The sequence below is a fragment of the Hydra vulgaris genome, chromosome 15, assembly GCF_038396675.1.
Source record: "Hydra vulgaris chromosome 15, alternate assembly HydraT2T_AEP".
Taxonomy (NCBI): Eukaryota; Metazoa; Cnidaria; class Hydrozoa; order Anthoathecata; family Hydridae; genus Hydra; species Hydra vulgaris.
Genome location: NC_088934.1, coordinates 29,356,084 through 29,380,312, shown reverse-complemented (window position 1 = coordinate 29,380,312; position 24,229 = coordinate 29,356,084). Strand labels below are relative to the sequence as shown.

At 26.1% G+C, this 24,229-nt stretch overlaps 1 protein-coding gene across 1 annotated transcript; it reads right to left on the bottom strand.

Annotated features, from left to right (window-relative positions):
• Nucleotides 1-3,215: 3,215 nt before the first annotated feature.
• Nucleotides 3,216-24,143, bottom strand: LOC105844802 (alpha-1,3-mannosyl-glycoprotein 4-beta-N-acetylglucosaminyltransferase A). The gene is made up of 3 exons (XM_065819188.1): nucleotides 23,978-24,143; nucleotides 4,864-4,971; nucleotides 3,216-3,999 (listed from the first exon to the last, which is right to left on the bottom strand). The coding sequence occupies exons 1-3, from the start codon at nucleotides 24,054-24,056 to the stop codon at nucleotides 3,275-3,277; spliced, it is 912 nt and encodes a 303-aa protein (XP_065675260.1). The 5' UTR covers nucleotides 24,057-24,143; the 3' UTR covers nucleotides 3,216-3,274.
• Between the last annotated feature and the right edge of the window lie 86 nt (nucleotides 24,144-24,229).

Sequence of the window (24,229 nt, the reverse complement as noted above, 5' to 3'; positions counted from 1 at the left end):
ATTTCTGATGGGTTAACCTTCTAAAACAAAAAGAATAACACGTGATAAGAATAATTTCCATTCCGTGAATTAACTATTACTATTCACCAAAAACATCAGTTAAAATATAAATAGTTTCTCCGGTACTGAAACGTAGTTTCATATTATACTAAAATTCCGTAAAGAATGTGAAACCAGCAGGGTTGGGGTCGTTACATTTTAAAAATACTTAAGTAAAAAGTAAAAGTACTGATTGCAAAAGTAACGAAGTAAAAATAAAAAGTCTTGCTGAACAAAAATACTTAATTAAAAGTAAAAAAGTACAGTATGTTGAAAGTACTTTTTAGTTACAAAGTAAAAAGTACTTTTGTGCGTCGCAAAAATAAACGCATCAAACACTAACATACAAGAAATAAGTTATAAATAAGGAATAAAACAAATATATTCATCAACATTAATAGGCTTATTCCAATAGATTGGCAGGTCTACTACAATTTTCCATTGACGCGCAATAGCAGTTGTTGTTCAAAATATTCATCTGTCATTCTAGTGCGGTTTGGCATGAACACTTGTCCTGCTACACTAAATAAACGTTCCCAGGCTGCAATTGCTGGCAAAGCAGTGTTCAGTTCAAGAATGACATTTTTTAACAGAGGAGAGGAGCCATGAAAGTAAAGCTAGTAACTTTCTGACACATGACTTTGTAGCGTTCTTCAATTTGTATCATGACAGATTTATGAAAGATAAGCGTTCGGTTTGGTGCCAGAGTAGTTATCAATTTTCTGAAACTGATCTTCTCAGTTGTGTTGAATGGCTGCAGGTCAGTTATTATACAATCAACTACAGATTTATCTAAAGTCTCCTGAGATGCAATTTTAGAGTTTCTCACAAAGTTGACTGTTTGCTGAACTCGTTGAGGTTGGATGCCCTGAATTTCAATCTTTCGCTTTCTGTATGCAATCAGTTTGTCATACTCCTTTATTTTAGAAGAATGAATTCTCTAAAGAAACTCAAATTATAACTATATTAACAATGCTATATTACTAATAATACAAAAAAATTTTAAATAACAAAAATAAACATCAAATATATCTGACTTAAAAAACACAAAAAGTGAAAAAAAAAATACAGAGAAGATTGTGTCAAACTTTAAAAACCCGAAAACTAAAAAATAACTTGTGTTTTTGAAGGTTGTTGTATCCCAACAAGATAAAATATATGTAACAACAACAACAATAGCAGACAAAAAATAAATCTAAAAATATCTTTTTGTTTACCCCACATGTGTTCAAAGGCAAGATAAAAAACATAACAACATCTCTATATTATATCAACCAACAAAATAAGCTCACAATAGAAACCAACATTAACTCTGGTTTATAAAATAAAACTTCAGTTTATTTTCAAACAGTTAAAGGAAGTATACAACTAATGTACAAAATAAAAGTTGTAATAAAAATAAAACTGATCAAAACTTGCAACAAAAACTTAAACCAACAACTATCTTATTTTAACTATCTTAAAACTTAAAGCAGTGTGTTGAAAAAAAGAAAAGTTTTTGAAATTTACTATAGAACAAACAAATGTAGCACATAACGAATGTAGCACATAACAAATGTAGCACATAACGAATGTAGCACATAACAAATGTAGCACATAACGCATGTAGCACATAACAAATGTAGCACATAACAAATGTAGCACATAACAAATGTAGCACATAACAAATGTAGCACATAACAAATGTAGCACATAACAACGTTACAAAAAGCAAAGTAAAAAAAAAACATTCTCTCCAAAAAATTATAAAATTAAAAAAAAAAAAAATTCAAACAGGTAAATATTAAAGACTTTCTTTCTAAAAAATGTAATGACCAGTAATCATGAGACCAGTAATCAAGATTTCCAAACGTTCTAAGATCTCCAGAGGTTAAAGAACATAATCCTGTACAATTCAATATATATATATATATATATATATATATATATATATATATATATATATATATATATATATATATATATATATATATATATATATATATATATATATATATATTAAAATACTTTTGTATTATTTTTATTTTTACTTGAAATACTTTTATTCATTAGTATTTTCAATTTTATTTCAAAAACTTTTCATGGCTATTTTTAATTTTGTTTAAAACACAAAATACAAAATACTTTTCCACCAACAGCAAATTAATTAAAACCTAGTTTCCAAAAGTTCCAAATAAAAAGCTTATCTACTTAAAAGCTTATCTACTTTCATGAAGCATCTTTCAAAATGTTTGAAAGATGCTTTATGAAATCTTTTTTATACAGATTATGCAGCAGTTTTAAGAAATATAAAATAAAATCCTGGAACTGCATAAAAACACATAAAATTATTAATTGGATGTGTGTTTAATCTTTGAGATGTATAAAGTATTTATCAATCAGACTGCCTAGTTGATATTAATCTAGTTTATATCTTTGGTTTTTTAGTTGATATTAATCTAGTTTATACCTTTGGTGTTTTAGTTTATACCTTTGGTGTTTTAAGTTGGAGGGTGCAACTACGGAGTTGCACCCTCCAACTTAAATGGCGGCCAAGTTATTTGAAAAATCTTAAAAAATTTTATATGATTTAATATGCACCCAATTAGTATTTAACTGTGATGTTTCCTAGGGGTTAATACTTGGACCTTTTTTATTTTAAATTATCCCCTTTACAAGTTTTGTAAAGTAAATTATTTTTTTTTCTCACATTCAATGAGAATCAACTATTTGCAAACCACTCATTTATTTTGAAAAACTCTTTATTAAATTAAAAGGAACTTTAATGTCTGTTGGAATAAAAAAGATCGGAGTCGTCTGCAAAAATTATAAAATTTAAATTTGATGCTAAAAATAAATCATTTATACGCAATAAAAAATTTAGTGGTTCGAATCAGATTGAACCTCTTCGATTGTAAAAAAAATATAAGCTTAACTTTAAAGATAAGAATGTAAAATGACAAAAAAAAAAGATAAAAAGGCAACAACCAAAAATGTATATAATATGCTTTCTAGGACAATGGTGATATAAATATATGTTCAAATATGTGTTTGTTTGTTTATGTGTGTATGCGCGTGTAGGCGTGTTTGTGTGTGTGTGTGTGTGTGTGTGTGTGTGTGTGTGTGTGTGTGTGTGTGTGTGTGTGTGTGTGTGTGCGTGTGTGTGTAATATTTAGACTCAATAAAAAAACTGACTATAAAATCAAAATTAAAAATTTTTTTGTTCAATTTTAAATTAATAATCATTAAATTATGTTTATGTTCCTAAAGAAGAGCTTTGAAATCCTATATGTGTAAATAACGACTCATGCTGCTCAATTTTAATTTTCATTAAATCAATCAGTTGTGGGTAAATTAGATCTACCGGTGCTTCATAGTATAAAATCTTTATAAATGCTGCCATAGTTTGTAAATAGGTTGATGGTATCAAACACCCTATGAAGCCACTTATATAAAAATTTTTTACAACCCAAGCCTCTTTAATTAAAACTTTTTTCTGATTCCAGGGCAATAATGATTCTCTTTGGATATCACTAAATGAAATTTTATGCTTGACAATTTCGTAGTACTCGCTTTTGGCAACTACGTCATCTTCTATATGCATGTAATACTTGGATTGATTGTGAATATAATCAAACATAAATACATAGTCAAGACATTGTTTTGAACGCCAGTATACTCGCTCTTTTGAATCACCTAAAGTGACAGGTATGTTATTAAGTGGTAAATAAAACCTTCTTGGTGCTCCAATGATATTTATAAGTCCTTCCCATAGTTCCTTTTCAAAATTATTTTTTATAAGTTCGTATAAATATCTTCTTCTAATAGGATTTTCATCTGCAATAAATATTATAATTTGAACAGTTTTTTTATCTTGATCAGTAAGAGGTGTAATGAGAGATTCTAAAGTCTTTGTTATATATACAGCTGGCGTATCATTATAGATTCGGTAAACTGTCGGAATGCCAATAATTAGATATGCTAAATTTAAAATAAATTATTATTATTAAATACATACGATATAAAAATATTATTTTTAGCCATTTAAACGCTACTTATATATTATACTTATATATTATACTTTATATCATTTTATGCTACTTCAAAATAATATGTAAAAATATTGAAATTAATGTCTAAATATATGAGTGTCTGCGAATACATGCATGTATGCTACTTTTAGAGGTGAGCCATTCTTTGACAGTGGTTTATCGTTTTTGTCAGCAAAAACGTAAATACACCAGCGTTTAATAACCTGGCTTCACATACAGCGACACCATTGTATAGCTCTTTAGTTTCTTCTGCACTTTTTAGATAATTTAGATATGTATTTAGAAGTACACCATTACAAATATATTGTTATTATGTTCAATAAATAATATTTTAATAATCGTGTTCGAGTAATAAGATTCTAATGGTTATACCCAACAAATGAGATTGAATGGGCGCAAGACGATTATTTTTTTTGAAAATTATGGACGTTTTTATCCGCATTCTGTTTTGAAACTAATATCATTTTAGCGATATTTATTAAGAAAATTGTACAGATTATTGTCCATATATTTCATCGGTTAAGAAGTCTCAGTAGTTTGTTGAATGCAAGCAGTACACAACATATAAAGAAAAAATTAAAATAAACTTTAAAACATTTTTTGAAAAAGTTCTTATTTCACCAACACCGGCAAGACTTGATTATATTATTGGAGTATCCGCGTTTTTTGTACTTTATTTCTTTAGATCTGAACAATACTTTCTTTTTTAATTTTTCTTCATTTTGTATATTTTATTTTGTATATTTATCTTATATATTGTAATAATAATAACACAAAAACAAGAAAATCTTACGCTGACTGTTTCTCACTGTTCCTGCAAGTAAGACTTCTTTTCTAGTTATTGGCTTCTTACTTTCATCATATGTAAATATTTCTTCCCAATAGTCTGTTGAACATATGCCTAAAATAACTCAATATTTTAATGTAGTTTGTTAATAGTTTTTTATATGTTTTAATGACATTTTTAAAAATAGCCATCAAAATTTTTTTTTAGTTATAAAAAAAAATATTAAAGTTCTTCTCTAAGATTTTCAAAAAGTTTTTTTTATTTAAAGCTTTTAACAGTGCATAACGTAGTGAAACGTAGTTCTTGATTCTTCTTAATGTTTAGAAAGGAGAAAAATAGTTATATATTATTTAGGTGTTCTATGAAGTCCTAACAATCTTATCATAAAGCGCGCATTTAACAAGAAAATTCACGCCTCTTTCCTAACCTATAAAGCATATATGGCCAGAGCCGAGTTCGAACCAGGGACCTCCAGTTTTGAAGCCAAAAATCTAACCATTACATTACGGTTGCTTTTTTCCCCCCAGTATTTTATTAAAAGTATAAAATACTGTGCATAAATAAGTTTACAGTTTATACTGTAGCCATATTTTGGTCTTAGGCAACCATTTTAATAATGACTATTACGTGGAATCAAATGCTCAGGGAACTGGGGCCTGTGAGATCAAAGTCTTAATGACCTTTATCTTTCCTACTTTTTTAAAACATTTTAAAACTACTTCCTGACAAAAATTTTTATTTATGAAATTATAATCAAAGTTTGTATATTATAGTTTCAAATAATGCATAAAAAGAAATACAGCTTTTGTGAATAATCTTTCCGAAACCTGTTGAGCGACAAAATATTTTTTTGTGATGAAAGAGTTTTTTGTGATGAAACACTTTCTGCTTTATCAACACATCCTGAAATAGACCAAACCAATATTAAAGGAACTGTTGTACTTCTAAAAAAGTTTATAGATGTGTAGAAAATTATTTATGATCACAAACTGGGTGATGATAAAAGGTTAAGAGACCCATTGCGCTCTGTCATTGAATCACCAGATGATCTTTGTCTGCAACAGATACTTTCATTATGACAAAGATATGGAAAATAATGGAAAAAAAAAGAATTAAAACATTGACTGTTGAAACATCTAAAGCAATAGTTCATATCTTAAAAGGAATAGTTGAGTTAACAAAATATTTGTTAAGTAGATCGCACGAATTTTTAAAACTTGGCGACTTAACGTCTGACCCTATTGAAAAAGTATTTAGTAAGTTGCGTCAAGGTGCTGGTGGTGCTTATTTTATTACGTTTCAACAAGTTTTAGAAAAAACTAAAATTGAGCAATCAAAACTACTTTTACAATATGATTCAGACATTTGTGAGCTTTATGTTGGTCATACTTGCACGAACTGTCAGAGGCAACTAACACAAAAGGAAAGTGAAATATTTGATTCTTTGAAAATATTAGTCTAGTTTAACTGATGGTGTTAAAATGGCTTTAGTATACATTGTTGGTTACCTTCGATTTAATATTAGTAATGAAGATCTTGACACTGATACATATTCATATTGTAATGAGTATGGTGCTTATCTCAAAGACTTAGATAGAGATGGTTTGACAAAGCCAACTGACATTATAAGTCAATTTACTTTCTTTTGGTATGTACTTTTTATTGTACTAGATCTGAGTTTTCTAGTTTGTTTGCATTCGTTATCTTACTACTTTGAATTAATCGACAATTTATATTTTTGGGTTATTTTAAAAATAATATGTGTATGAAAAGTTTTAAAATTTTGTCAAATATTTTTTAAATAATTATTCAAAGCTAAACACTTCACGCTCTTACAAGGAGCCAGCTCAAATATTTTTAAAACTGAGTGATTAAATTAAAACTTTTGTTATTTATGTTGTTTGACAAATGTAAAACTCTTTTAAATAAATTATGCTTCATTAAAATTTTGTAATATTTTCTCTTCAATCAATATAAAATAAGCATGCCTTTAGTTGGCAAGTTAGATAACAATTGTAATTTGTTTGAATATTTTTATAAATCAAAATTAAGTCTAAATTAAATTTTTACTAATAGGCCTCCAGTTTTCAAATTTTGCAGCTTGTGTAATAGGCCTGTGTTTTAGCCGTGGTTCATTCACAATAAAAATATAAAATAATTTTAAAATATAAAATGATTAATAGAATATAATATAAAAAATATAATATAATATATATATATATATATATATATATATATATATATATATATATATACATATATATATATATATATATATATATATATATATATATATATATATATATATATATATATAATATTATATTTATATATATATATATACATTATGTATATATATATGTATATATATATATATTTATTTATTTATTTATATATGAATGTATATATACATGTATACATGTATATATATATATATATATATATATATATATATATATATATATATATATATATTCATTATATATATATATATATATATATATATATATATATATATGTATATATATATATATGTATATATATATGTATGTATATATATATGTATATATATATATACATATATATATATACATACATATATATATACACATATATATATATACATATATATATATATATATATATATATATATATATATATATATATATATATATATATATATATATATATATATATATATATATATATAGGGTTCATGGCATTCAGGGAAAACAAAGGAACAGTTTTTGAATTCTGAAAAATCAGGGAATACCTGGAAAATTCAGGGAACATTTTTTGAAAATATTTAAAATCAGGGAAAGTTTTTTAGTTTTATATATAACTTGAAGTTATTTTGCAATAAATAAATTTTGAGTTTTTATTTTTATTGAAAGTTGCTCACTAATGTGGTTTTATAAGTTTTATAATATATAGTAACCATATCTTTAAACAAATATTTAATTAAATATAATAATATAAGATATGACTTCAGAAATATAACCTATTTTCAAGAAGATTAGTTACAATACCATATTTATAAAGGTTGGTTAGTTCCTGACGCTCATGCATAAACTAAAGCTCATTGCAAAAGATGTAAAAATTGTTTGAATTGTCTAATATGGATGTTCAGGCTGTTAAAAGTCATGCTTTAGGTAGTTATATAAACTTTTTTAATGTAAGAATGAAAATTAAAACGAAATAATGTTTGATTAGTTCTTAACTTTATATTTTAATCTCAGTTTTTAATAGATTGAAATCAACCTTGTGGTTGCTGTTATTGTTTTCACAATAACAGCAACCACAAGGTTGATTTCAATCTATTAAATTTAATATTTCAAGTTTTGCAAGTTAAACTGAAAGATAACATTAAAATGTTAGACATTTTTGAAACCTAAATGTTTAATCTTCAATTATCTTATTTTAGGTAAAAAACATCATCTTTTATTTGTTAATGGAAAAGAGTTGCAAGCTGAGTTACTTAGATGTAAAGAAAAAAATACAACATTTTCCACCAAAAAACAAACAACTATTGATTTCTCAATTAAATCATCCTTATCAACTAACGCTGAGATCATATGGGCACTGAAATCTACAATGAGCTGCTACTCTAATAATTCATGTGCAAATTTAAATCACACTTTTAAAAACATATTTCTTGACAGCAAGGTAGCAGAAGATTTCACCATGAGTTCCTCAAAAGTATCGTAAGAGTTTGAACGACATAACCCAAGCATGTCAGATGGACCTACTTGCTCGATATTGGGATGTCAATGACAAAGTCAAAGTACGATACTGGACATCAGCTTTTCTTGGTCATTCTACAGCTTCTGACCTTACTCATTTTTGACCTTACTCATTTCTGACATTACTCAATTCAACAAAAACTTATTAAGATTTGATTCAAGTAAAATGTTTCAAGTTTCCATGGATAGAAATCGTACAAATCTGAAATTTCCCTCTACAAATCGGAAATTTCTCGATGATCTAAATAAACACAGAAAGAACAACGAGATGCCACAGCTAATAAATATTAGAAATTGCTCCTTGCATGTAATTCATGGTGCCTTTAAAGCAGCTATTGAATTAACCACATGAAATATTAAAGAAACTCTAAAAGGGTGTTAGCAAATTTTTCATGGCAGCCTGGTGTCAAGATTATGAAACAGTCACGGATGCAAAATAATACCCTCTTTTCTTTTGTACAACAAGGTGGTTTGAAAGCAAATCTGTAACACATCGTGGCATCAAAATCTGGCCTAATATATGCAAGTTAATTGAGGTTTAGGAAAAGTTATTATCTTCAAAGCAACCCAAATTGAAAAGCTTTTTAATTGTCAAAAAAGCTGTTAAAGACAAACTTATTCTTTTAAAACTTGAAGTTTTCAGTTTTGTTGCGTCAATGTCAATGGTTTATCAAAAAAATTTCAAGAATTCAATAGAGATAGTTTGATGACTTCTCTTTTGAAAAGTGCAATCTAAATAAAGATAATGAGTTGGCATCAACTGTCAAAATACTTTTGACACTAATTTTGAGTCATGGACAAGCTTCAGTTAAGAGAGGTTTTAGCATAAATGCCGCAATACTCAAACAAAACTTAAATGAAAAATCAATAACTGCAATTTGTTTAGTTAAAGTTCATATGCTATCAAATAATCTTCAGCCACATAATATTGAAATTACAAACGAAATGATAATTAAAGTAAAATCATCTGATGAAAGATATAGAAGCTACCTAAGTTCAATAACAGACACTAATAAAAAAGAAGAAGTCAATTAGTAAGGAAAATTCTTAGCGATGAAATAAAAGATGTTGAAACAAGACAAGATCAACTGAAAAAGACCAGTGAAATGCTGCAATTTGATTTTGTAAAATTTCTTGAGGAAGCCGAAGAGAAGCAAGATCTAGGGTTAATTTCTAAAACTAATTCTATGAAATGAAAAGCAAATGTGAAAAACAAAGAAATTAAGAAATTAGAGCTAGCACTTGGTATCTTAGAGCAAAAGAGAAAGCTACTAAAATAACTTTATTTAGTTCTCGTATATAGTTTATATTTTGTTAAAACATTACTTTGTTCGAAATATCTTTTTAAAAAACTTCATTTTATTTTTCTATTAAAAGAATAATAAAAGGAATAAATTATAATTAAGGTTTAATTATCAATAAATTGCATGGAAAGATTGTATGATAGATAAAAATTGATATTTTAAAAAATATATTTTATATTTATTGGACTTAAATGGCTTTGTTTCCTTATCAAATTACTTTTTATTACTTAAAAACCTTCCTTTAACAGATTGCTATCAACTTATTTAGAAGTATTTAATTGTTTAAAAAATTCTGATAAAAATATTCGGGGAACATGGATTCAGTTGCAGAAGTATTATATCCTTCAAGATAAACAAGGAAAATTATATACTTTTCACCACCCAAACTCAAGAAAAAAGTACTTGAAATTGGGTGAAATTGGATTTCTAAAACTGCCATGAACCCTATATATATATGTATATATATATATATATATATATATATATATATATATATATATATATATATATATATATATATATATATATATATATATATATATATATATACAACATAAAATATAAAATATTATTTATTTAACTTTTATTTCGCTGATTAAAAAATATTACAATTTTTCATATAAAATAAATAACATCGTAAACATAAAAAAACCTTTATAAAATGACGTTTTTAATCTTTTTAATTTATAATATATATACTGTTATAATCAGTCAGGGACTCAAAGAAGGTAAGGATGATGCGTTTATCATCACAATCTTTTCATAGAGCCCCTTTAGTCACTATTGAAATAAAAATAAAAAAACACTTTAATTTTTAAATAAAAATAAAAAATTTAATAAAATTAAAACACATAAGAAGAAAAAAAAAATAAATAAATAAAAAGAAAAAATACAAAAAAATCTGAAAACAAATACTGTAAACTATAATATAGATGTCAGGAATTAAGGAGATGCATTTTAGTTTGTTGTTTAAACGATGAAATGCTTTTTAGGTCTTTAATATTTTTATTTTGGAAACGATTCCATATTGATGGACCTCGGTTTGTAATTAGAAAACTTGACTGCTGTGATTTAATTTTTCCTAGTTGATAGTCGTTCCTGGTATTTGAACGCAGTCGTTCCTGGTATTTGAACGCAGATTATATTTTTCAGAAAATGATATAAGAAAGTTATCTGAAAAAACGTTTGGTAGAAGATTGTTTTTGTATTTATACATAAAAATTAATATCTGTAATGTGTTAAGTTTCTCAATATCTAGAACCATCATGCTTTTCATCACTGGTGCCGGGTTTACTAACCTATTTAAATAATTAATTGCTTTGCATGCATGGTTTTGCAGACTTTGCAATTTTAGCAATTTGGTTTTATGGGTGCTTATATAAAAATATAAAATATTTAATGTCTACAAAGCTATTTAATGGGCATAATCTGACATTAGATGTCGTCTATAATATTAAAAAATGTAAAAATCAATTCATAACATTTTTGTTAAATGTTATTTTAACAAACATGTTAAGTCATTTCTCCCTAGCGGCTTGAAAACGTATTTCGTATTTATAATATAAAGTCATTATTTCAAATACAAAATGCTAAATACTCTCTTGTGACTTGTAAAAATGATTCTAAGCAAACTCGTAAAGTCTTAAACTTAAATATAAAAAACCACGTAACAAGCGAGTAACTTAATATGTCTAAGTATGTTGATGAGTAACTAGGAAGTAATTAAATTTTTTCAAAAAATTTAATCAGGGTTGGATCTAGGGTTCGGCACATTAGGCCGCCGCCTTAAGAGAAATATTATATTACTATTAAGTTGTAATAATTTACTTGACATTTTAATGTTCCATATGGAGTTATTTATTATTCATGGTTTCGGCGTTGCGACGAGTACCTTAACTACGATAAGCGCAGGAGTGTTACAAACTATGATTAGGCAAATGGCTTTTTCATGCATAAGGCGAGATCAATGATATATATTAAATAACTAAGTATCGATCCGAAAAGTGAAGCTGCTTTTTGCCCTTTTTACAAATGGCGGATTAAATTTGTAAACAAATATTTTTAACTTTTCTGTTCTTAAATGAAGTAAATATATTTTAAACTTAAAAACTATTAACGTAAAAGTGTTAAGCGGAAATTATAATACTTGTAAATTAATAATTTATGGTTCCTTAATTTATTTTCAATTAAAAAGGGATTAAAGTTTTGAATAGAAAAGTAAAACGACAGACTCTTTTGAAGCATTTTTATAAACTAAAATACTTTTTAATAAACATAGGCTTATAAAAATTTTTTTTAAGTATTCTATAATTATTAAAACTTGTTTTAAAAATTATACTTAATTTATCGGGAACTTTTGACTTGCATTTTTAACTTTTATTCCACACTTCGGCTTCAGCTTTGGCCCTTTTTACAAATGGTGGGCTATTGTTATAAACAAAAAAAGCGGCTTTCTTTGTCCAATAAAATCCCGCAAGTTAGACATTTAGTTATATAATATAATTAAGTATTACTATTTTATGACGATGGGAAGACGGGGAAGTCAAAAATGGTCAAAATTTGTACGACGTAATTTATGGACGACACCTTTAACTAACGAAAGTTAAATTATGCCTAAAGTAGTATAGAACTAAGTGGTCAATCTGCCTAATTTAATCTGAATCTAGATAAAAAGTCTGGAAATTAATTGTGTAACTTGATTAAAATAGATAAATAAGCCGATAAATTGCATAAGGGTTTTGTAGTTAGCATATGTTTTTAAAGTGCCCTATTTATGATGTCTGTAATTTGTTATTATGTACAAATGGCTTTAGAGCAAAACAATGTAGTTTTATTAAATGAAACTTGCAAGAAGTTATCTTATGAAGTAATTTCTTTATGTTTTTTGTATAAAAAAAACCTGCATTTATCTTAAGCAAATTTTTTGTACAGAAACACACAGCAAAAGCTCGAAATTGAATAAATTTGTACTTATTTACAAAAGTTATAAACCATTTATAAAGCTTTATATGTATATACATACGTCACAACAGCAATATAACAAAATTATGTTAGCAGTTTGTAATTTACTAAAACAAGCATACATTTTTATAGTATCATTTTAAAAACATATTCTTGTCTTAGTGAAGTACAAACAGCTAGCTTGTAATATTGCTGTTGTGATGTTTTTATATGTAAACATATTATTTTTAAATATAGGTTTTGCATGATGTCAATTATAATATAAGGAACGCTTTTTCCAGAAAAAATACAACTGGTTGATGTCGCCTAAAACTTGATGCCTTGCAATAATTGTCAATTAAATATATTTCTTATTAATCAGCCTTATTTTATTTAAATTGTACAGTTGATGGTTGGTGCCAAAATTTAGAAGTTTTAAACACCGTCAAAGAGTTGTGTTTTTTATTGGTTCAGTTATTCATAATGTGTTACCTGCGAGTTACCTTTATTTATTAAAAAGAAAAGTTCTAAATGATTGTAAAGTTTGTTTGTAAATGTTTTGTTTGTATTATTTGAATTTATTTTAGATCAAGTCTTGTAACTGCCGCATTTAGTATGAAAGTATAGTTTAGTATTAAAGTTTTTGTTAGTTTGTGTTTTTGGGTTCTTACTTCAATAGAATTGTATGTTAATTTAGTGTGAAAAATATTTTTCAACAGAAAAAAGAGGCGAACAAGCCAAATATTTGAAATGTGCAAATAAATTATTAAATTGAAAGGACTCGTCAACCAGTGGATTATTAAGACATTTGCTAGATGTTCATTACATTATTATTAGTAAAAGAAACTTAAATAGCGATAAAGTTGCTGGTCTAAGCAACTGTAAGACAATCCCTGCAAAAACGACTAAACCTCTCGTATCATTTTTTCTTCAGAAACATAGCAGAGATTGTGGCTAGACTTGAGGCCATTGATGGATTTTCAATCGATGGGAAATAAAAAAGTGTGTTCATTCGTCAAGCATTAAGTGAAAAATCACCATTATGATTATATAAGTACAAAAATTTCTAAAAACATGGGGATCCTATGTAAATTACGAATCTATCTCAATAAGAAAGTCTTAATCCATCTTTATTACTCATTTATACATAGTTACTTAAATTTTGCCAATATTGCTTGGGGAAGTACAGAAAAAAAAAAGTTGCAACGTCTTTATTTCCGTCAGAAACGCGCAATCCGTATAATCAATTTTGCGAATCGCTTCTCTCATTCAAAGCATTATTTTATTGAAATGAGAGTTCTGAATATATACGAGTTAAATGTATTTAATATTTTATTTTTTGTATAATAAATATACAAAAAATAAAATATTAAATAACTTATCCTTAGCTGTCTTCAAAGATCTTTTCTTTTTTAAACCAATCAGTAAATATATTTTGAGAAATAATAACTTTTTAAATGAACCTTTTTGTCAAACAAACTTTAATCAATTTTGTATTACCTATCGAGCGCCACATCTTTGGAATAAAATTGTTTTGCGGATTTTTAATTTTGAAGTATCAAATACTTTTTGCCTTTTTAAAAAAAAACTGAAAAACCTTATTCTTTCATTAGTTAATATATTGAGTTATTAATTATAGTAAAAATTAAAAATATAATTTGGTCTACTTTTTTTATTGTTTACATACATGTTTACGTTTATAGAAGTTTATTCCTACTTATTTTATTTATTGTTCTTATACTTTTTACTTTTTGTTTTATATATTGGTTTACTCTAATATAAAATTCTAATGAATTTTATACAAGAAAATCCTCTTGATCTTTCTTCAGACACAGATTATTTATATTGTAGTTTTGTAAAAGTTTATTTTTTTTTAATCTTATCTTTGTTAAATGCTTATTTAAGGTTCTGACGACAAGATCTTTGCGATCTTCTTTCAGATACCTGTAAGTTTATATTATCATTTTTATTATTAGTTATTTAAAGCTGTTCAACGATTAACAAACGAAATCCAAAAAAAAAAAAAAAAAAATTACTAAAAGGCAACTTTGAAAAATGTTTTTGTAACTACTAATAAAATATTTTTGTAAATTAACTGAACAAATATTGTGCTATGGCAAAAAATGATCTTATTGTTAAAATTAAGTCACAAAAAGAAAAAAGTGAAAAATTTAGTCTTAAGTTTAATGAATTGACTAGTCTACGCAATCGAAAATATTTGAAAATCAATATTCGTTTCAATAAGTTTTTTATTAATTTAGGTTAAAATTCTTGGAAGCTGTACAGCTGAAGTAGCAATTGACCTGAATAAAGAGATCCTATCAGAGTTTGAAAGTTTTTTCAGATGTTCCATACATGATACTGCAGCGGAAAAATTTAAGAGATTATCCGGTTTTATACACCAACTATTTTATTACCACGGCATTCGCTTGGCTTACGCATACGCACGGCATACGCTTGGCTGTAATAGATTTTATTTACAAAAGAAGTGAAAATGTTTGTCATATTGATTCTTAAGAAAATGATTCTAGTTTTTCCAGTGACAACTTTAGTGAATCTTAAACTAAAAGTGATAATCAAAACGATTTCGAACCCTAAATATGTAAAAGAGATATAAAGCCGGCTTTACAAACGATTTGAAAGTTTCGGCAAAAAGAAATTCCATTTTACAAGACCATGTAAAAGTAGAGAATGGTATTGAAGTTAGTTTACTGCTAGATTACCGGGCCAGCGGGAACAGCATTGTGACAATGGTTAAAAGATTTTTAAAAGTTATTGGCTCAATAAAAAAATTAAATGCTTGAACTCCCCAGAACTGTTTTACGAATATATGTTTCAGTTTTGAAAAAATTCTTGAAGGTTCTTCAACCAATCAAAATAACTGTAGAGGTATTTAGTAGACGTGATGCAAATATGCTATCTGCTGATGCAATTTGAAAATTTTTATTTGATTCCCTTCTTGATAATAATGATGTAATTTCAAAGTTGATGCTGCTAGCTCTGTCTCTTTGCGTTAAAAAGCAAAGAAATTAAGATCTTGAGGCTTTGATTAAACACCCCAAACGCTCGATTAGCATGCGACTCCTGAGCTACTTTGATCATCAAAAGTTGCAATTATTTGTTTTGCAAATAACTTATTTAATAGATTATTTAGTTAAGATGGTAATATTGAAATTGAATTCTCTGAAGAGAAAGATTGTTTAACAAATACAAATATTAAAAATAGATTGGCGGTGGCTATATATGCAGTATAAACCTAAAACGTGTGTTACATCTTAAAATTTTAAACAAGATTTCAAAAAAGACTTTCAAAAGTATGAGAATACAAAAAGTATTAAAAGAGAGTATTACAAAAACGCTGAATATAAGCAATTGCTTTTTTTTATTCACCCAGCCTTACGTCTGGGTGAAAATGTAATGTCTTCCGAAACAATAAATTGCTTTGCTTCGTTTTGTCAATCTCGCTAAAATTTACCGTTTAGTTCCAAGATGCAACATGATAGTTTCCTATTTTGATAAAGGTTTTATGAGAATTTTCAAATAAAAAACTTCTGTGCAAGTGCATCCTGAGGTCACATCAAATGCTTGATTCTTTACTTTTTTATTTTATTTCTTTATTTTTATTTGCTTAATTTTTTACTCTCGAAGTTCATTAGAACTCATGAATATTCTCTAGTTTTCTCGTTTTCTCTCGTTTTCTCGTTTTCTCTCGTTTTCTCGTTTTTGTAAATTGGTAAGAGTAAAAATTTATACCCTTCAATTTAACTATGGTTAACTTGAACTTGTAAAAGTATTTGAGAAATTTGGAATGCAAACTGGTGTTTGTTTTATCATCACATCTGATAAAAGTTAACCACTTTACCATCCAGAAAATCCAGAATTCAATTATTAAAGTGTAAAAGGCAAAGAGAACAAAACTAAAATGTCTATTTTTAAGTAATTATTATTAGATCACCTATTTAAGTAAATAAAACTCAAAAACTTAGCTGTTAAACTAAGAGTACAAGAGTAGGGGAACCTGTTTCACTTTTGACCCACTTTTTACTTTAAGGCGTCTTTTGAGTAGTCTATTGAGTAAATTTGAAACCATTTAAACTTTGTGATATTTTCTCATATTTTGCTCAAAAATTATACTTAAGACTTTTTTCTCGTTTTCTTACAATCTTGCAAAAATTTGTATTACAAATCTTTTAAATGAAATCAGTTATTATAACTATTTTGAACCATACTTGGTGGTGGAAGTTTCATAATAATATCTTCAAGCACATCATAAATATTATCATCATTTTGCATAAATTTATTACAAAAAAATCTTGATTTCATATAATAATTAACTTTGTAAAGTATACCAACAATTTTTACAACTTCTGCTTGATAAAGTCTAGAGTATTTCATTCCAGCCAACTTGTCAATTAAAAAATTTACAGAATCAAATTTACTTTCATTATCAAGTATATTTACTCAAAAATCAATCATCAGAACTTTTATCATTTAAACACGTGTGAGACTGACTAAAAATATTATGTTTTGCCTTTTTTTTTTCTTTTCCATGAAGAGGCCTTTTTACATTGTTGTTTATTAGATTTTGAATTTAAAACAACTTTAATTTCAGGTGTATCAGTCGAAATACTGCGATTTTCCTTTTCTAAAGTTATTAGTTTCTTAACTTGGCTTTGGGTGAAACACTTGATAATAAACTTACAGAAGATATTTTCTCTAAAACATTAGACTATGTTAAGGGTAAACTGGCAGCAGCAGTTTTAACATCAGTACTATCATTAGAAATGCAAATTTTATTATTCACTATTGGTCTATCAGTAACATTTGCAGCTAAAAAGTCAATATTAGTAAAAATACTTTTAGCCATGTACTCGGTTTGTATTTTGCCTTTTAAAGCTAGAATTTTTGGTGGTACGTAGACTGTGGTAATTCCTGTTTCTTAACAGTTCTAAATATTTGGTGGTTCAAAATGCTAACATTTTAAAACATTTTTGTAATTTTTATATACAACTCTTACGGTTTCTCTATTGAATGCAGGAGATCTACCAACCCTTGTAGGCTGTGGTTTAGATAGAGATAACATATTTTTATACCTTTTGGGCAAATACTTGCAGCCATTATTCAACAGCATATTTATTATTCATCCATGAAATTTCAGTTTTTTTTGGTTTGCTAAAGCATACTCTAATGAAAAGGATATAATATGCTTTAATGTAAGTTTGTAATGCATTATTACAGCATCTGCCGGTTTACCAAACTAACTCTTTTTCTGTTGAAAATATTTTTTTGATTTTGTATTTGAATATAAATATTTGCATCTTCTAGATTTTTTAGGCTGCCTTAACTGATATATCAAAGTTGATTTTTTTAATGTTACAATGTCTTGCAGCTTCACTTGAACTAATTTTTTGTTCAAGCATAACTTTCACTGCATATTGGGCAAGAGAATAAAAAAAGATACAACAAATATTCATTTTTGGCATAAATGCCAAAAATGAATATTTGTTGTATCTTTTTTTTTTTTTGCAAAATTTTAAAAATAACTACAATAAAAAAAATCTTTCGTTTAAATATTTTCATTTTTGTTTTAGAAGTCCTGGGAAAGTTTTCAAGCTCGTCCATTTAAAAAACGTTTTTTTTTAAAAAAAGAAAAAATTCTCATAAAATTGAATTTCACCTCGTAAGCGTAGTTTTCTTAAATATAAATAAAATTTTATAGTCTCAATATCAGGGAACATGCTTTGTTTTTATTTACTTTTTAATTTTTTTTAGTTGCCCCAAGAAGTCCTTACGGCCTTATCCGGCCGGATAATAAAATAATCCGGTTGTAACGCCGGAGATTTTATGTTATTAACTAATTAAAAAAAAACTTTTTTAACTATTGCAGTAATTTTAAAGATACTCAGTTTAGACTTGATCAAAACATTTGGTAATTAACAGAATGCGAGAACCAAGAACACAAATTGAAAAGGGTTTTTTTAAAACGGGACATTTTATATGTTTTGAGAAAACCAAACAAAATAAATTATCTATTTAAACTTTCAACAAATAATATTTTTTATTTTTGTTATCAGTAGTTTATTGTGATTTTGATAAAAATAATTTTACTATTAAAATTTTCTCTTTTTTTTAAGTATACTTATAACGGTTTAAAATGTGAGAGGTTTTTCAAAAAGTCCACATTTTTTTAAAGAAAAAATAATTTTTGTGACAAATCATATTTTGTGTGATTTAATGTTTGCGAATTAAGATTATTTAGATAGACTTATAAAAATGATAACACAAATTCCTAGAACTCTAATATTTTGACCACCTTGTTCTTGTTACAGGATAAGTAAAGACCCTATTCGGGATGTCATTTTTTTGTAACAATTTAAAATTCATACGTGCTCTATTTAAAAAAGTAAAAAAATTAGAAATAAAGTGGATGTATAATTTTTTGTCCATGTTAACATAGTCAGAATTGCGCCATTTACACTATAGAATACAAAAGTAACTAAAACTCAATTTCGTGTTATTTTTTAAAATAATGTAATGTTAGTAGATTTATAGTTCCAATAAATAAGAATTAGTTGTGCACAAGAAATAAATATTTTATCACACATTTATGAATTTATTTGACTTTACAAATAAATTTATTACGACTTTTGACTAAAATGATTAGATCCCTTACTTATTTGATTTCTGCATATAATACAAGCTCTTGTTGATTGAAAGAGGTCATTTATTTTAAAAAGTTTCCAAACAAAACTTTTCATTTTAGAATGTTTACCGTTACAAAATTTTAAAATACTTGATATCAAAATACGCGTTGAAGATTCGTTATTGAAAACATATGTCCGTAAATACAATTATCTTAGAAAATACTTGGCCGGATATTTTCTTAGATAATTGTATGATCAAAAATTATTCGGCCATTTTTAAAATATTTAGCCATATACCTGAATATACAAATATATATATTCAGGTATATGGCCGAAAATTTTAAAAATGCAATCCGGGACATCCATAATTTAAACAAAATTTGCTTTGCTGCAAAACAAAAGGTTTTTTCAGTTGTTTTTTTGTTTTGTTTTTAGTTCCAATATACTTCTATAATTTACTATTGTTAATTTAAAAAAATCTCATTTTCCCGGTTTCTATAATATTATTTTCCGAAATGTTCTATTTAAAAGCTATATTATAAAAATAGTTTTAGCATAACAGAAAAAAGCAGGCACCAAATGCTTATTCAAATCAACATTTTGCTATTGTCTGAAAGTAGTATAGCTAACATGCCAGCTCAGTGTTGTACGGCAATATAAGTACTAAGTCCGTACAAATGGGTCTGGCGATCCTTTTGAGGAGTTCTGTATTTTATTTAGAAATAAGTTGGTACTTTTTAAGGATCTGCCCCCCTCATTCTATTCCTAGATTCGCCCCTACATGTTGACAGATTACAAATTTATTATTAATTATTGGCGCATCTACATAATTTCATACATATAATTTAGTTGCATTATATTTTAGTTGGTGCTAATCATGTTATTTATATTATTATTTTATATTATTATGTTATTTATATGTTATTTATATTTTTTTTTCGTTAAATGACGTTTTAGAAGTATATATTATGAATACCATTATTTACTTATAAAACATTTTATACGCATTTGACACTTATGAATATCAATAAATAAATAGCACTTTGTTACTTGGTTAATTTAACATTTTTGGTTCATAAAACATAATTAAATATATCTATAATGACTTGTTTCATAAATTTTTTTTCAGAAAATGACTGTTCTGCTTGTTACTGTTGTGAAAGAATTCATTTCGACATAAACTTTTATTTTTCATCATTGTTTTAAAAAGCAAATTTTTATATTGTTAGTACTTTGTGATTCTGAAAATAACATTTAATTACAAACATTTCGGTAAATAAAAATGTTAAATTTTACATTTCTATCCATTTAGCGAATAAAATTTCATAATGAATTTCGAAACATCGTTTAGCGAAAGCGCTCGTTTCGCAAATGCTATTTCCGAAAGCGCTTATTTCGTACGTAGCAAAAAAGCTTTATTTTGAAATTCAACTTGCGAAATGCTGTATTACGGAATAAGTACTTGCGAAATGAACATGAAATGTTTATTTTCGTACGAAAAAAAGTTAATTTTTCGTTACCAATATCCTTTCGAAAGAATTTTTTTTTCCCCGGAATTTTACGAATTTTTACAAAACCTTTACAAACTAAAAACTCTAGTTGAACGTATATTTTATAATACCAGAGTCAAAATGTAATATCTTTTAAAAATTGCGGCGATCAAAACCTGGGAACAAATTTAAATTAGTTTATAATATCATAAACTCAGGTCAAAACTAAATGACAGATTAAAGGTTTTATAACATGCTTTCTATTTATGTATCACTCCAGTTTAGAATAAACTTTACTTTTGTTGTTAAAATTATTGAAATTATTTAATCAAAAATCACATTTTAATGAATTTCTGAATGTTTTACTTTGCATTATTTTAAGTCGTTTTTTGTTAGGTGTTGTGTTTGTAATATCGTTAATCAGAAAGGATCAGAAGGATGATAAAAATAATGAAGAAAATAAAAAATAAGGATATCTTTTATTATTATGATGAGACAAAAAAAAAGAAATAACTTGATTAATAGCAACAAAAAAAGCAACAATAAAAATAATTTGCAACAAGACCACAAAATAAATACACTTCGACATAAACAATATACAAGTGTAAATGTCAATATAAAACGATGCACAAAATTACACAACAATATAAACAAAACATAGAAATACACGACAATATAAAAAATACAAAAAAACACACGACATTATAAACAATACACAAAAATACACGACAGTATAAACAATCCATACAACATAAATTAATAAAACTTAAAAAAATATTATTTTCGTATCTTTTAAAAACTTAAAGTTTTTTTATTTTCGAATTTATCACAAACATTTTTTATCTTTTATCTTTGCATTTAGTTCTTAATGTTTTTTAATGTTTTTCTTTAATTTTTTTATCTTTAATCTTTAATGTTTTTCTTTAATTTCTTTATCTTTAATCTTTAATGTTTTTCTTTAATTATTTTATCTTTAATCTTTAATGTTTTTCTTTAATTTTTAATCATTATTGTTTTAATTGTTTTCACTTTATTTCTTTTATTTTATATTTCAAATTTTCTATTCTAAACAATTTTTTATTTGTTTTTCTTTTGCTTTTCTATCTATTTTTCATCTTTTCATCGTTAAGAAAATTTCAATGTTAAGAAAATGCTTCCTCCATTTGCTTCCTCCATTTGCGATGTCATTGCAAAGTGGAACTAGTTTAGTGGGTAAGGAAAAATACAATACCAGTATAGTTTTACCTTAACCATTTGATTTTCTAAAGATAAAAAAAATCCATCTTGCCTGTATCTAACAGTTTTGTCAATGTTTGTCAAATTGCTAGGAGTAGTTTAACATGGGGTTCAAATTTATAAATAAAAGAAAAAACCTAAACTTAGCTTTGGAGCTGTTTCCTCACCAAGACCAAAGTTTATAATTACAACAGGGTTAACACGCTAATGTATGCGCTAATCCTACCAGGATTAAAGAAAGAAAAGAAAACCTGATGGAGAAACTATTGAAAGGTAAAAAATATAGATTTTTAAAAACAATTCTAAAACAATAATAATTCTTAAAAAATATTTTTTCTTCATTGAGTCACTGATTCCTGCAAGTAAAATAAACCAATTAAAAAGTTCATGCAGTCTCAGTAACACATAAGGGGCTAAAAGTTAAAGTATTTATGGTCTCAAATCATTAAAAGAGGATGGAGGAACAGATTTACTGAAGATGAGTCTTTTAAACCAATGTTTTGATGTAACATGTATTATATTTGATAAAGGATGAAAAGCAAATTGCTTACTAAAATATTTTCCAGGGCTGTTAAAGAAATGTTTTCCAAATTAGGTGTATTTTAAAAGAAAGGGTTAATTGAGGAGCATTTTAAAAGTAAGAATTAACGGAGGAGTTTTTTACAAGTAGGGATCAATTGAGGAGCATTTGAAAATAAGGATTAATGGAGCAGCATTTTAAAATTAAAGATAGATAGTGGAGATTTTGAAAGATAGATAGTGGGGATTTTGAAAGATAGATAGTGGAGATTTTGAAAGATAGATAGTGGAGATTTTGAAAGATAGATAGTGGAGATTTTGAAAACTTGTTTAAATATTTTAGATTGTTGCAAGATTTCTAAAAAATTATGAATAAATTTAGTTGAGGTTATATGTAAATGCAAATATAATTGGGTTAAGAAACTTATTATTTTTACACTTGTAGAAAATTTAATAGAACCTTGCAAATCTGATAAAAATTAATTTTTTGATGCTGGGTAATTTTAAATATTTGTGTAATTTTGATATGAAGCCAATATTTATATATCAAAGACGATTTTTTTTTGAAAATCACCTTTGCCATAGCTTTAAAAGATGATTTTCAAAACTTTGAATTTCAAGGTAACGTAAAACCCTTGAAATGATTATCAGCTTAAAGTTACAAAAATGCTTTCAAAATAAAACCAAAACTATCTGGTGCATCTTACAATAAATCTTTGAGCCAACAACTTTTCAGATTTATCAGATGAAGCAAAAGGTAAAATGTTTTTTGCTTCTAGGGAGGATTTTTAACCGTCTAGATAAACAGATGAAAAAATTGATTCCAGTCCTCTTATAAAATAAAAATTCTGAAACATTTTTTGTTAAAATCTATATAAATTATTTTTTGAAACTTTTAAATAATTCAAAACTTATTTTCTAATGTTCATTTTTGAAATAAACACAACTTGCTTGGTATTTACGTCAAGGAGAATTATGTCAAAGTACAAAAAAAGGATTTTATTTTTGGTAATATATTAATGATACTTGGTGTTTAAAAGATAAACCAAAATCATGAGGATATGGGTAATGTTGGCGAAACTTTTAAATTACCAAATACCAATAAAGTATTAGCACAAATAAAATCTTTGAAATCTTCTGAATTTTGTATTTAAAAAAATAAAATTACAATATACCTGTTTGTTTGTTAACAATATCATAATTTAAAGCTACATTATTTATGAATGTATGAATGAAAAATTACCTTGAAATGACTTAATGTAAAAATGTAAAAACACATTTATCATAAAAGCAAAACCACATATAGTTAGAAGATTTGACATTTTCAAATCCAAACTTTTTTATAATAAAGTTTTTACACACTTCTTTACTTAAATTTATTGTTTACATAATTTTAAATTGCAATCCGTAAGAAAAGTTCATAAAGGCGTGTTTTTTTTATTTTTTTTTTGTAGTTCTGTTTATTTTTTTTCTAAACGTTCTTAAACCTGAATTT

Bases quoted from the DNA above. Each gene is read 5' to 3' on its own strand.
- LOC105844802 (XM_065819188.1), bottom strand. From the start codon at position 24,056: ATGTCAAATCTTCTAACTATATGTGGTTTTGCTTTTATGATAAATGTG. The intron at 4,972-23,977 runs GTAATTTTTCAT...GAGTTATTTTAG, and splicing joins TTACATTAAGTCATTTCAAG to GCATATGTTCAACAGACTAT. The intron at 4,000-4,863 runs GTAAGATTTTCT...TTTTAAATTTAG, and splicing joins AACAGTGAGAAACAGTCAGC to CATATCTAATTATTGGCATT.